Source organism: Tamandua tetradactyla, chromosome 7 (assembly GCF_023851605.1).
Source record: "Tamandua tetradactyla isolate mTamTet1 chromosome 7, mTamTet1.pri, whole genome shotgun sequence".
Lineage (NCBI taxonomy): Eukaryota > Metazoa > Chordata > Mammalia > Pilosa > Myrmecophagidae > Tamandua > Tamandua tetradactyla.
Window position 1 is genome coordinate 56,005,800 of NC_135333.1, and position 14,834 is coordinate 56,020,633.

Here is a 14,834-nt window from a genome sequence, read left to right on the forward strand (position 1 = left end):
ATATTTAACATAAAATTTGCCATTTTAACCTTTTCTAAGTGTACAATTCATCGGCATTCATTATACTCACAATGTTGTGCTCCCCTCATCCCTAAAACTTTTTCATCACCCGAATAGAAAGTCTGTATATCTCCTAAGTGATAGGTCCCACTTTCCCTCTCCACCCCCCACCCTTGGTAACCTTGGCTCTATTTTCTGACTCTACTCACCTGCTTATTCTAGGTATTTCATATAAGTGAAATCATACAGTACTTGTCCTTTTGGGTCTGGCTTATTTCACTCAACATGATTTCTTCAAGGTTCATCTATGTTGCAGCAAGTATCAGAAATTCATTCCTTTTATGGCTGAATAATATTCCATTGTATGGATGGACCACATTTTGTTTATCCATTCATCTGCGAATGGGCAGTTGGGTTGTTTCCTTTAGTCACTATTGTGACTAATGCTGCTCGAAACATTGGCGTACAAGTATCTTTTTGAGTCTCTGCTTTCAAGTCTTTTAGGTCTATACCTAGGAATGGACTTGCCAAATCATATGGTTAATTTTGGTTTAGCTTTTTGATTGTTTTCCACAGTTGGCTGTACCATTTTACATTCCTGCCAATGATGTGTGCAGGTTCCTATTTCCCTACATTTTCTCCACACACAAAATTAACAATTTTCTATTTTTTAATAATGGCCATCCTAGTGGATATTAAGCAGTATCTCATGGTTTTGATTTGGACAGTGTAAAAGGACAGAGGACAGTGTAAAAGGAAGTTAACAGAAATCTCTCTCTTCCATTCCTTGTTGCCCTGGCACTGCTTTCAGAGGGCTTCCATTCAGTTCTGCTTCACATACTTAGAGCAGTTTGTACTTGAGGTCCTCAGGGGACACTAAGTGACATTAGGAAGGTGAATTGCTTTCATTTTATATTATATGAATTTTATTTGAATAAGTAGTGAAGAAAGCTAATTTGCTAAGAAGTCTGGGTAAATACCATTTAACTATAAAATGATAGCGTTGAATTTGAACCCCTTCGCTTATGAATTTACATTAGTGTTCTAGGATGCTTATTTCCATAAGGGTTGAAAATACCAAACATTGATAAAAAAGAAAAACTTATCAATAAGAAAATTACATACCTACGGATTTATGATGGTATTTAACCAAATTTCCTGTTCACCTCCATGGTCTCAGCTCTTCCACTTTTTATTTTAATGCCCTGCTGATTTGCTTGAATTTCACCTTCATTGCTACAATCAAAGTATAGCTGTTCAGTCATTTAGGAACTTATCTCACTGGATCCCAGGTGAGCAAGTTACATAAACAAACATAAACAATTTAGCCTCTTTTCCAAAGAGGAAATGAACAGGCAGTGCTTGTTTGGAAAACCTTTTGTAAAACCACCAGGTGTTGGCTGCTTTTCTCTTGCAGGAGCCAAACCTCAGGCCCACAGGAAACAGAGGCCAGGAAATCCCTCTGCCCGTTGACCCAAAGGGGTGTAACTTCCAGCTGATGTCCTTGACTGTGGTTCTTGGCTCTGACATCTTTTCGCAGTTAGTCATTTTACATAGTAATTGGCTTCCTTTCTCCCCATGTGGCATGTCTGGGGCAAGGGTTTAGAATGTTTATCTGTGAATAGCATCCATAATCCAGGACAAAACTAAACAGGTATGCTCCCTTCACCCTTCTTGCACTATCTATGAAGTACTTTTCAACAAGGTGGAACCAAAGAAAGAAATATTTAATAGCACTTAGGTGGGTGGCTCCTAACCTTATGTAGACCTCTTTGAGAATCTGGCAAAAGCTACAGAACTTTTCTACAAATGTATGGATGTGCACATATGCACTTCCATGTAGAATTCTGCTTACAGTTTTAGAGGGTCCTTGGATAGCTAGTGATGCTGTCACATGTCATAAGGAATGTTCTTTATGTGAACATGCTTCATTTCCCTGGAATGAATTCATTATGATGTCTCTGTCCTCTCCAAATAGCGATTGCTTTGTATAAGTTCTTAGTGGTCTAGAGAAATCTGCTGTGGCAAAACGTAAAGTGAATGTTATGAAAGAGCATTTGTTCCTCATAAGTTGTCATCGTAATAGACAAGTACAAGAAGCACCTTCTGAAGGGGAAGAGATTGAAGATAAATATGCATTGAGCAGCTACTATGAGCCGTGCTTGGTATTCTGCATAGTGGTCTTGTTTAATCCTTAAAGAGACTGTGGAAGTGAGGCCCAGTGATACTGTCGGTCATTTCATTAGAAGGTGGGTCTGTTGAGCTCTCGAGTCCATTCTCTTTCTTCTGTGTTTTGCGGCTTCCATAGATAACACGTATCTTGTTGGTCAAAGATACGGGGCTTCAGAGAGGATCATGGGAGCCAGGTGATCTGAGTAGCAGGGGGGAGTCGGCGGGTGGGAAAAGATCAGTCAGTGCATTTCACGAGGACTCGGTGGCAGTTGTGAGCTCTTGAAGACAATTTTTGTACCTCCAATGTTAGATGACCAACTGGTCATCAATTGGACCTAGTCACCAGTGCTTAAATTAAAACAAGACGACATTAGAAAACCCAGCCTTCAGAACTGTCACCAGTTCATTCCTACTCTTTCCCACGTGGGCAGAAGGAAAGAAAGCAAAGAGGAGGAAGTGGCATGTGACATCTCATTAGGAAAGTAGGTCAGATTCCCTACCCTTGTTTGGTCTGCTCCCAGCCTCTTTTCTTTGCACTCATCCTTATCTGTAGAATCCATCTCCAGGCCTGCTGAGGGCCCGTCTAATAAAACTCACTGTGCTTTTGAAATATTTTGTGGTGGTCAGAAGTATGAGTCCCAGTTCACAGAAAGGAAGAGTTAAATAATATGATTTTGTTTTGAGCTTTTGGTCATAGCGGTGGGGGAACCTATACTAATCTTATTAATTAGCAGGGTTTCATTCTTCTCAGCTAAGAATGAAAAAGAGACTTTCTTTGCTAGACAGCTTACTTTGGGATTTTCCCCAATAAGCCTTCTTCAGATAGGTAGTGAAGAGTCACTGGGTCAAAGACTCTCTTGTATTTAATGGGCTGAAATCTGCATTTCAAGCTACTCTTTGAGCCTATAAAATAAACCCATTGAGATGAATCTCATGAATTTTCATCATGAGCTAGCAAACACCAGAGAAAACCAAAATAATAATACATTATGCTTCCTCATTTCTCATGCTCTGTATCAAAGAACCTGGTCAAATGAATTATGAAGAGAGAAATTATACTTTTTAATCCCCAAGCTTTCATTCAACCTTCGGGATAGTTGTAAAGAGTGTTTTCATGAGAACAATTTGAAGCAAGAAAAAGTAAGTACATACTGGCAATATAAAGGAGTCAACTGTAATTATCGTAGCACTTAAAAATAATCTAGAGCTGCCTAATTATATACAGCATACGTTATGGGGAGTTTTCTATATGTAAGGCACACAGACTCTGTGTAAGCTAAGGCACTTGGTTGTTTTCCACACACATGAACTGGAATCACCTGCAGGGTTTATGAAACTACAGACTACTGGGACCCAGCCCCAGAGTCTGTGAGTCAGAGTTGCTGGGGTGGGGCCTGAAAGTTTGCATTTCCAGCATGTTCCCAGGTTGTGCAGCTGCTGCTGGTTTGGAACCACCCTCTGAGAACCGTTTTATGGAACATCCCTCCAGGTTTTGCTTGAACGCTTGCAGTGAGATGAGTTGTGAAGGCTGCTATACTGACTGGACTTATCTCTTAGAGCTTACTGATTCTGCACTGAAAATTATCTCAGAGCAACTTCTGTCTCTAGTCCCAATTCTGCTAACTGGAAACACTCTGAATCTACCCACTCCCCATATAAATGTCTAAACAGACAGAAATTTATCCTAAGAAATAAAAGACAAGGGTACTTTTAGAAAATATTACAGTCTATGCCAGGGAACACTTGCTCATTCTTTTATCCAACTTCCAAAAAGTATGAAATTAAAAATTAAAAATTGGCATTTCCTGAGATTATGAATAGCTCAACAAAGCATAATGATATTAGTAGATATTTTCATACCACTTCAGTGGTTACATTTATCTTGCATCATTACTGCTTTGGAATGAAGCTAGTTATCAGGTCTACCACCGGATCTTTTTAATTAAAGTGTTAATAAAGAAATACTTATGTTACTGTTTGAAAAATTGGGGTATACATAGAATAAAGCACACACATCTTGTGGGTTTAGCTTAATCCATTTTGACATATGTGTACACCTATACATCTGCTTTCTAAATCAAGGCATAGAGTATTACACAGCCCCCAAATTTCCTTCCCAGTCAGCAGCCCACCCCGCGAAGGTGGCTGCTGTTCTTCTCCAGTTGCCATGGATGTCATGCTTGCTTTTGAATTTTATGCAATTGGAAGCAGAGAGAATAAGCCCTTTTTGTCTGATGGTTTTCACTCAACCTGAGCATGAGATTCCACCATGTTGTTGCATGTAGCTGTTTTTCTTTTTCTTTTTTGTTACCATGTGGTATCCCAAGTTTGATATGCTTTATAGTTTACATTGACTTCCCTTGCCCTTCTTTTTTTATTTTGTACCTATTTGGTAACACGACTGCTTACAATGGACCCAAAACCATGCTTAGTCAGTTACATCCCTTAATCTGTTCAGTAATGTGAACCGTGTTATACCATTAATACAATTTACAGGTGATTAATTGAAGTTCTATAACTTGTTCAAGGTTTCACAACTGGTAAGAGGTAGAGCCACTAATCGAATGCGGAGTTGCTGACTCCCCAGTCCTTAGTTCTTAGCTAGCATATGATCTTGCCTGTCATTCTTGGTGCTTTACCAATACTCATCAATGAGTGATTGATTCTAGAGAACATGCAGTTTAACTTAATTTCAAGAACCTTTCCATCTTGAGCCTTTTCTTCTTCCTTCCAACTCGTGGTTCTAAAGCATCTTCAACTGTGCTGATGAACTGATCCATGTGCCTTCTCAATTTTCGCAACTCCTTCAAATGTTTTTTTCTGCAAGAATAAACTTTCCCTTTGCCAGCTCTCCAACCACTCCCCAAATTCTTGCCCTTTGCACAAGTGCAAAGAATAGAAGAATCTTTCTACCCCGTGGTTCTCGTTAGGGTTACATCTAAATTGTCTCTGAAAAATAATTGTCTGTTCTGTTGAAGTTAATGTCTGAACTTCCTTTGACTTTAGTGTCTAATAAGCTCTTAGCAGAAGGAAGTTTATTTCTTAGTACAAATTACTGTGGCCATTTAAGCCTCATTTCCTATTTTATTCTGCTAAATTGGAGATGTGAAATTGTTGGTAAGCCTATGAGTAAAAAGGTTTAAAAAGATAATCAGATGTCTTGCAGGAGTATTAAGCCTGGCGATTCGGTATCTGTATAAAAGCTTCCACATATACTAATGATTAAGAATTCTTATTTTTATTTTCAGATTCTCTATGGTACATGCAGATCTCAAAAATGGGAATTTCTGCTGCTGAGTACATAGCCCTTGTTATGCGTGGATTTATAAACGTGGGTAGTGAGCTAGATAATTCCCACAATAATGTAATAGGAAATGAAAGTCAGGGGTAAAAACTAGAGGCTCTTTGTTTAATCTGTTATTCATGAATTTTTCATTAATCACATGAAATCTATTTAGCTTTTGGTAATTCTAATTATACACTAAAGCTCATGACTGGGAGAAAGCTTTGGGAAATGTTTTTTTTAAAGGAGATATAAACTTTCTGGACAAACAGTATGAAAGAGCAACCAAATGGTTCCTTAGGGAGAGATTTTCTTTATAAAAGAATGCCATATGGGAGGGTGATAGAATTAAAATCACCATTTCATAACCCTGATGAATGGCGGATCTAGGTTACAGAAAGGTTGATGGGGGGCTATGATGGATGATCACAATGACAATACCTGCTCCCACTTTCAGGCTTACCTGCTCTATAAGCAACGTTAGATATCATGGGATAGAGTAGAAAGTACCCAGCATTGCCTAAGAAGTATTCTTACGGAAAGCATTGAACCCTAATTGAACTGTGCCTCTTGTTTTAAATACCAGAATGCAAGGAAATACTGGTCTGAGTGGTAGTTCTCAGCCTTGACTGTACATTAGAGTCACATGGGGAATTTTTAACTTCCAATGCCCAGGCCATGATCCATACCAATGAAATGAGAATATTTTGTCCTATATATCAGTCTTTTTATAGCTTCCCCAGATGTTACCATGTGAGCCAAGTTTGGAACCCCCCAGAATAGAGGAACAAGTTAAAGCACACCAGGAGGAGACAGTTGTGAAATCCAGAATGTGAGAAATTCCAGAGGATAAATGACCAGGCTCTTTTGTTGTTGTTGTTCAGTTTTTTAAATTGTGTAATATGATATCTATATAAAGCAATGAAAGAAAAAAGCAATAGTTTTCAGAGCACTCGTCAACAAGTAGTTATAGGACAGATCCCAGAGTTTGTCATGGGCTACCATGCGATCCTCTCAGATTTTTCCTTCTAGCTGCTCCAGAATATAGGAGGTTAGAAGGAATAAATTTTTTTTTTATCATCACAATCGACTTTTTTTGTGTGTGTGAAAAAATAACATTTATACAAAAAAAGCAATACATTTCAAAGAACAACACTGCAATTAGTTGTAGAACAGATTTTCAGAGTTTGGTATGGATTACAATTCCACAATTTTAGGTTTTTACTTCTAGCTACTCTAAGGTACTAGAGACTAAAAAAAGTATCGATTTAATGATTCAGCAATCATATTCATCTGTTAAACCCTATCTTCTCTGAATAACTCCACCATCACCTTTGATCTTTCTATCCTACTCTTTAGGGGTATTTGGGCTATGGCCAATTCTAACTTTTTCATGTTGGAAGGAGCTGCCAATAATATGGGTAAGGGGGTGGAACTATATGATGTTCTAGAAAGGCTGGGCCTTCTAGGTTTCAGGACTTATCTGGTCCAGGGACCCATCTGGAGGTTGTAGGTTTCTACGACCAAGCTTTTATGACAAATATGTAGTATTTGCAGTAAGGAGAGCCAATGTTTTAGATTAAGAAGGACTTAAGAAACATATCAACAGATATGCGGTGGGGCCTTGTTTTGATCCAGCTTTGAACAAATCAACTATATTAAAGCACTTTTTAGAGAATCAGGGAAGTCTAAATACAGATTGAGTCCTAGGTGGTGTGAATGCATTGAGTATTGATTTTGTTACTTGTGATAATGGTTTGGTGGTTATGTATATTATAAAAAAGTTCTTATAGTTAGAGATGCATATGAAGTATTTATAGGTAAAAAATGATATCCAGGTTTTATGTTCAAATGCTCTAGCAAAAAATGGTCAGGGGATAGATGAAAACATTAAAAGATTGGCAATTTTTTATAATTGTTGAGGTTAGGTAATGGGTACATGGAAGTTTGTTTTGCTCTTTGCTCTACTTTTATATGTTTTAAAAATGTTCATAAGAAATGGTTAAAAAAGGAGGCATATAAGAGTCATGAGACTTTTTTTGTTGCTCAGATGTGGCCTCTCTCTCTCAGCCAACACGACAAGCAAACTCACCACCCTCCCCCTCTCTATGTGGGACATGACTCCCAGGGGTGTGGACCTTCCTGGCAACGTGGGACAGAAATCCTAGAATGAGCTGGGACTCAGCACCAAGGGATTGAGAAAACCTTCTCAATTGAAAGGGGGAAGAGCAAAATGAGACAAAATAAGGTGTCAATGGCTGAGAGATACGAAACAGAGTCAAGAGGTTATCCTGGAGGTTATTCTTACACATTAAATAGATATCACCTTTTTAGTTAAGGCATAACAGAGAGGCTGGCGGGAACTGCCTGAAAATGTAGAGCTGTGTTCCAGTAGCCATGTTTCTTGAAGATGATTGTATAATGATATAGCTTTTGCAGTGTGACTGTGTGATTGTGAAAACCTTGTGTCTGATGCTTCTTTTGTCTACCTTATGGACAGTTGAGTAAAACACATGAATTAAAAATAAACAAATAATAGTGGGAACAAATGTTAAATTTAGTAGATTGAAATGCTAGTGATCAATGAAAGGGAGGGGTAAGGGGTATGGTATATATGAATTTTATTTTCCGTTTTCTTTTTATTTCTTCTTCTGAATTGATGCAAATGTTCTAAAAAATGATCATGATGATGAATATACAACTAGATGGTAAAAAAAAAGAAGGTTCATATTGTATGTTTATTGGTTTTTTTTTTATTAACGGAAGGAAAAAAAAAGAAATTAACACAACATTTAGAAATCATACCATTCTACATATGCACTCAGTAATTCTTAACATCATCACATAGATGCATGATCATCATTTCTTAGTACATTTGCATCGGTTTAGAGGAACTAGCAACACAACAGAAAAAGATATAAAATGTTAATATAGAGAAAAGAAATGAAAGTAGTAATAATAGTAAAAACAAACAAACAAACAAACAAACAAAAAAACCCCTATAGCTCAGATGCAGCTTCATTCAGTGTTTTAACATGATTCCTTTACAATTAGGTATTATTGTGCTGTCCGTTTTTGAGTTTTTGTATCTAGTCCTGTTGCACAGTTATTGGTTTTATTAATAAAAAATAATAATAAATAAAGGAGGCATAAAGATGAAACATATGACAGTATATCTCTTTCACTGTGATTAATTAGCAGTATAAGCCTCAGACATTCATATGGACTATGAACCTGAAGTTAAATAGGGTCTAAGACTAACCATGCAAAACAGTCCTTATTTCTTTTCAGAAAAATAACTATATATTCAGTTACTGATTATGTTTATATCTTGTTGGCAGATGATTCTGGACCTCCTCCTTCTACAGTAATCAACCAAAATGAAACTTTTGCCAAAGTTGTTTTTAAGCCTAGCGTGGTGCAACAAGCCAAGATTGCCCAGAATGGCATTCTGGGAGATTTCATTGTTCGGTATGACGTCGATAGGAAACAGAACATTGGAGACATCCAGGTAGTGGGTTTTCCTTCTTATTTGCTTTGTGTTGGTTGCTTGGTACTTTTAGTTAAACCCAGACCTGGGGATCTTAATGCTTATTGGAGGGAGAGAGCTTTCTGAGTCTTAGAAACTTTATTGAAACCTAAAATATATCTCCAAAGAGACTAGTGGTTTTCCGTTGCTGGAGACTGAAGGGTTCCTATTTCCTGCTTCAGTAACCTTGAGAGCACATGAAACCTATGATATAATTGTCCCTGCAGTGTTTCAGGTGGAGTTGGAATTTTAGTTGCTTTTCACTTTTAATTAAAGGAAACTGCTCCATGGCTCATTTCCCTTTAGGTTTTATTGCTCCAGAGACAGGGTGAAATATTGAAATGTAATAATTGTGTCCAGAATGTAGACGACCTTGTGGTTCCAACTTATAAGATGCTTGGTAAGAAATAGATAATGTAGGAATCAGGATTTTTAAGCAACAAGGGCCAGGTGGGGTGGATCATTGAAATGTAATGAGTAGACATATTCAAAATGCTAAGGGCTGATTCCCTTAAATAGGCTAAATTAGCAATGAGTTTTCTTCAAAGGATCAAGAGCATAGATAATTTTGCTCTGGGCTTGGACTCTCACCCTAGACTCTAGCCCACGCTGTCTTTGACTTTTAGAAGTTCCATAGACTGTCGGTCCATTCTATTTCTATTCCTTCCCTGTTCTGGGTACCGCCCTTCTTATTTTTCTTTCCCTCCACCAGGTTCTAAATGGCTATTTTGTGCACTACTTCGCCCCTAAAGACCTTCCTCCTTTACCCAAGAATGTGGTATTTGTGCTTGACAGCAGCGCCTCCATGGTCGGAACCAAACTCCGGCAGGTGAGTGGGTGCCAGCTGCCCGTGGCTTTCCTCTCTCACTTCTGCCTGGGCCAACGATCTTTGTGAGTAAAGCAGAATTGATGCCAACTATCATTATTCAGCTTTACCATCCAGCTGTTCCTGCCTACGGAGGACATTCCAGAACTGATTCCATTAAGCCATTGACATAAACCGTCCTTTCAGCATGGGTGAAGAGGGCAGAAGGACATGTTATGGTAACACCCTTAAATGAAGGGGACTGGCAGAGCAGATGACGTGAGCAAGAAGGGAACAGACTGAGAGGGCCACACAAAGGCACCCTTGTGGGTACGGCCTTTCCATTCAGTGCTGACGGCCTCTGAGACCGTGAAGTACAACCCTTGAAGCCCCCTCGGCTTAGCTTTAGGACTAAGGGCTTTTCGGGACACTAACGGCACATCTGGGCTATGCTGAAAAATTGAATTACTCTGAAAATACTATGTGCATTTTCCTAACAAATCATTGGGAAAGGCTATTTCTTAGCTTACTCTGGTATCATAAATCTTGCAAATTTGCATTTGTAATATATTGCCAATTCACTTAATTGAAAACAGAAGAGGTACTGATTGCCAGACTGACTAATATCAAAAATTTAGATCCCTCAGCCTTTCTTTTTAAATCCCGTATCTGTTTTTATCAGTTATGTGTGTGTGTGTGTGTGTGTGTGTGTGTGTGTGATAAAATGAGTTTGGTTTAATGAGTTTGGTTTAATGAGTCAAATAGTATATAAAAGCCTATAAGGACCCCCTTCAGCTATTTCTATACTCAGTTCCCATCCCACATTCATTCAAATCTGATCCTAAGTGAAAAAATGATAGCAAATGTTTTTACTCAGTCTGTTTTTTGAATATGGTTTCTTTGGCCATTTAAATTTTGAATATCATGTAGTAAAATCTGTCTATCTTTTCTTCAAGACATTTGGGTCTTCTTCATCCTGAAATAGCAAAAATATATTCCAAGATGTTACGTGAGGTTAAGGTTTACTTATTTTCTTTTGGAGGATAGCCAAATATAAATATAGGGGGAAGATAATCTCAGCCTATAAACCAACTTCTTTAGTCCTCCACCATTACATCTTTGTACAGAGTTCAGCCTGCCAATGTCTTCATTTTTATTGGTTTTCTTTTTCTGCACCTCTGATCTTCCATCTGGTATTACTTTTCTTTAGCCTGAGGAATACCATTAGGGTCTTTTTTTTTTTTTTTTAATGTGACTCTGCCAATGGAGAATTGTCACAGTTTTTTGTTTGTCTGAAAATGATATATTTCACTTTTATTCTTTAAGAATAGTTTTACTGGTCGGCAATTGTTTTCTTCCAGTACGTTGCACATACATTCCATTGCCTTTTGGCCTCATTTGTTGCAGTTGAAGTCGGTCAAATTTTGATTGCTGTTCCTCTGAAGGTAATCTTTCACAGCTCTTAAGCTTTTCCTGTCTTTAGTTTTCTGTAATTTTTATATGATGATTCTTCTTATTTATTCTGCTTGAGGTTCCCAGGGCTTCATAAATTTGTGGATTCATGGAAAATTCCCCAGCTGAAATTGCTTCTGCTGACTTCCTTCTGGGATTCCAGCGTTAGACCTTTTCTTCATGTCCTCTGTGTCTCCTGTACGCTCTTCCACATATTCCACCTTTGCCTTTTACGGCTCATTCTAAGCCTATCTTTCAGTTCAAAAATTCTCTTTTCAGGTACATTTAATCTGTATACACTCATCTATTGAGTTATTTCAATTGTACTTTTTTTTTTTTTTTGGTTCTGAAACTTCTATTTGGTTCTTTTTCATTGTCACTCTTTAGAACTCTCCATTATTTTACAATTTTTTTTTTTCGGGTGTGTGGTCCGGGAATCGAACCCGGGTCTCCCGCATGGAAGGTGAGCATTGTACCACTGAACCACCCATGCACCCTATTTTGTAAAGTTTTTACTAGTACTTTTTTATTTTCTCGAGCATAGTTAACATGGTTGTTTTAAAATCTGTGTTCGAAAGTTCCAAACATGGAGCTCTTGTGAGGCTGATTTTCTCATTTCTTGTCTTGTCTTCTTGTGTAAATGGTTATCTTTGATCGTATGGTAGGCATTGTTTTTGAAAATTTGTTTGTAGAAATAAATTTGAGGCCTAGAATGATGATACATTCCTCCATAAAGGGTTTTGTTGTGCTCTGTCAAGTGCTCAGAGCTGTTAACAACTTGGATTCATTTTAGTCCATCTTCAGGGTTTAAGATTTTTCTGGACCGCCTTTAGACAGCTCAGTGCTGGACTGCAGTCCTTTCATGGGCTCCTTTGTTTTTGTTTTGCACTAAGTGTGGAAGATTTATTAGAGTATCTTCCCTCGTCAGGCTCTGGATTTCACTTTTCTGGCCTCCTAGGCTGCAAAAGTGATGCTCAGTATCTCAACCAACTCTTTGGCTTTGAGAAACATCCCTTAGACAGAAGTGATTCCACATCTGGGCTCACCTCTTTGAATTTTCATTGTTTCCCAGATCTTTTTTTTTTTTTTCTGTTTTGTTAATGTTATGACACTTTCAAGAAGATTCTTAAAATATACATTTGTTTAGCTTTTTTATTTTTCAATTGTTCTTACGGGGAAGGATGGGCCCAAATTACCCTTAGTTATCCTTTATGGGCACATTTCCCAAAATTTTAATCTTTTGAGACCATTCCTATCCAAAACAATGTAATTTTGGTTAGGTCTTGCATCTGGCCCAAGATGATAATTCCTGTTTGGATTCAGAAGCAATCAACAGTTATTGAGTAGGTGCCATGTACCAAGTTTTTTTTTCATGTGTCTCATTAAATTCCTCCATGAATTGTTTAAAATTTTAGTAAATAAACTTCTTGTTGGTAGACTGTGTGTGTCCCCTGAACATGCTTAGCTCGATGAGGATATTGATGATTCTAATTACTATAACCAACCTGAATTCCCATTACCACCAAACGTTTTGTGTTCTGATATTTTTATGTACTATCGTATTATGAGTATTTATTATGTTGTTATATATTCTTTAAAAACTTTATTTTAATGACTCTAGAGCAACATCACCCAATAGAACTTTCTGTGAGGATGGAAATGTTTTGTATCTGCACTATCTGATACAGTAGCCACTGGTCACATTTGGTTATTGTGCACTTGAAATGTGACTAATATAACTGAGAAACTGGATTTTTAATTTAATTTAATTAAAATTTAAATAGCCATCCATGGCTACTGGTTATCATATCGAGCTATGCAGCTATGCAGTGCTTACTACCCCTCTTCATGAGACACTTTCAAGTTATTTCCATTTTTTACTATTACAAAAAATATTGAGGGTAGCTTAATGGTAGAACTCTCGTCTGACATGAGGGAGGCCTGGGTTTGATTCCTAGAGCCTGCACATGCCCCCCAAAAATAGAAAAACAAACAAACAAAGCCTCCCTTTGGCAAATGAAAAATAAGATAAAATAAAAAAGCATTGGGACACCAGTCTTCGTGTAGAGGTCATTGACCACATGGCCGGTGTTCTAGTCTGCTAGCTGCCAGAATGCAACATACCAGAAACGGAATGACCTTTAAAAGGGGCAATTTAATAAGTTGCTAGTTTATAGTTGTAAGGCCGAGAAAATGTCCCAGTTAAAGCAAGTCTATAGAAATGTCCAATCGAAAGCATCCAGAGAAAGATACTTTGGTTCAAGATGGCCGATGAAGTTCAGGGTTTCTCTCTCAAGTGAGAAGGCACATGGCGAGCACAGTCAGAGCTTCTCTCTCAGCTGGAAGGGCACATGGCGAACATGGCATCATCTGCTAGCTTTCTCTCCTGGCTTCGTTTCATGAAGCTCCCTGGGAGGTGTTTTCCTTCTTCTTCTTCTCCAAAGGTCACTGGCTCGTGGACTCTGCTTCTCGTGGCTATGTCGTTCTGCTCTGTTCTCTCTGAATCGCCCCATTCCCCAAAATGTTTCCTCTTTTATAGGATTTCAGGAACTAATCAAGACCCACCCAAATGGGTGGAGACATGTCATCACCTAATCCAGCTTAACAATCACTCTTGATTGGGTCACATCTCCAGGGAGATGATCTAATTACAGATTCAAACATACATTATTGAATAGGGATTATTCTGCCTTTACAAAATGGGGTTCAGATTAAAACATGGCTTTTCTAGGGGACATACATCCTCTCAAACCAGCACAGCCAGTTTTCCTAAGATAGATTCTTAGAGTGGAATTTCTGGATCAGAGAATACCATCTAATTAGTGGTTTTGGATGCATATTACAAAAACATTTTCAAGAAAGATTGTACCAATTTTAACATTTAAAACAATTACTAGGATAAGAATTCCAAGTGGATTAAGATGTTAAAATAATCAATGAACCACAACCCAAAATATGTAAGAAAATATGGGTATATATTTAACTAGCTCTGAAGTGAGGAAAGATTTTCTATGCCTAGAAACATGGAAAGTGATCACAAAGGAAGAGATTAATAGCTTTTAGCTACTTAAAAAATTTTAAACTTTCATTGTAAAAAAAAAACAAAAGTGAACGAAAGGCTGGAAAAATTTGTGCATGAAAAGACGAGTTTGTCTTTAATTTGTGAAGAGCTGTTTCAGATCAATAAAAAGTAATCTTTAAAAGAAAATGGACAAAGGATATGATACTATTTGTAAAGAAAAGCAAAAGCAAAAAGGTTCAATAAGATTACCAAGTGGACTAGTAATTTTAAAAATGCAAATGAAAAATGCCATTTTTATCTTCCAATTTACACCTCTAAGTCACGTCATTTGTTTATGTCAAGCAGTTTCTATGGTATGCATTTGCAGAACTTAAACAAAAATATGTATCTAAATTATTTCCTAGTAAGTATCAAGAAGCATCAAGGTGGTAAAATGTACTGTCAGTTCTACTGCATCTTCATTCAGAGGCCATTAATCACCCAAAGACTAAAGCTGCTTGAAGGACCCTTATCTTCAGCTGCTTGAGTTACTTCAGGGTCTTACTTCAAGCCCAGTGCACCCCAAGGCACA

General features: G+C 37.7%; 1 protein-coding gene across 1 annotated transcript in view; it reads left to right on the forward strand.

Moving 5' to 3' along the window:
• Positions 1-14,834, forward strand: part of ITIH5 (inter-alpha-trypsin inhibitor heavy chain 5) — an 89,905-nt gene that overhangs the window by 34,078 nt on the left and 40,993 nt on the right. Inside the window, exons 6-7 of the mRNA XM_077169465.1 lie at positions 8,797-8,966; positions 9,697-9,813. Of these exons, the coding sequence (XP_077025580.1) occupies positions 8,797-8,966; positions 9,697-9,813 (287 nt within the window). The remainder of the gene's footprint in view (positions 1-8,796; positions 8,967-9,696; positions 9,814-14,834) is intronic.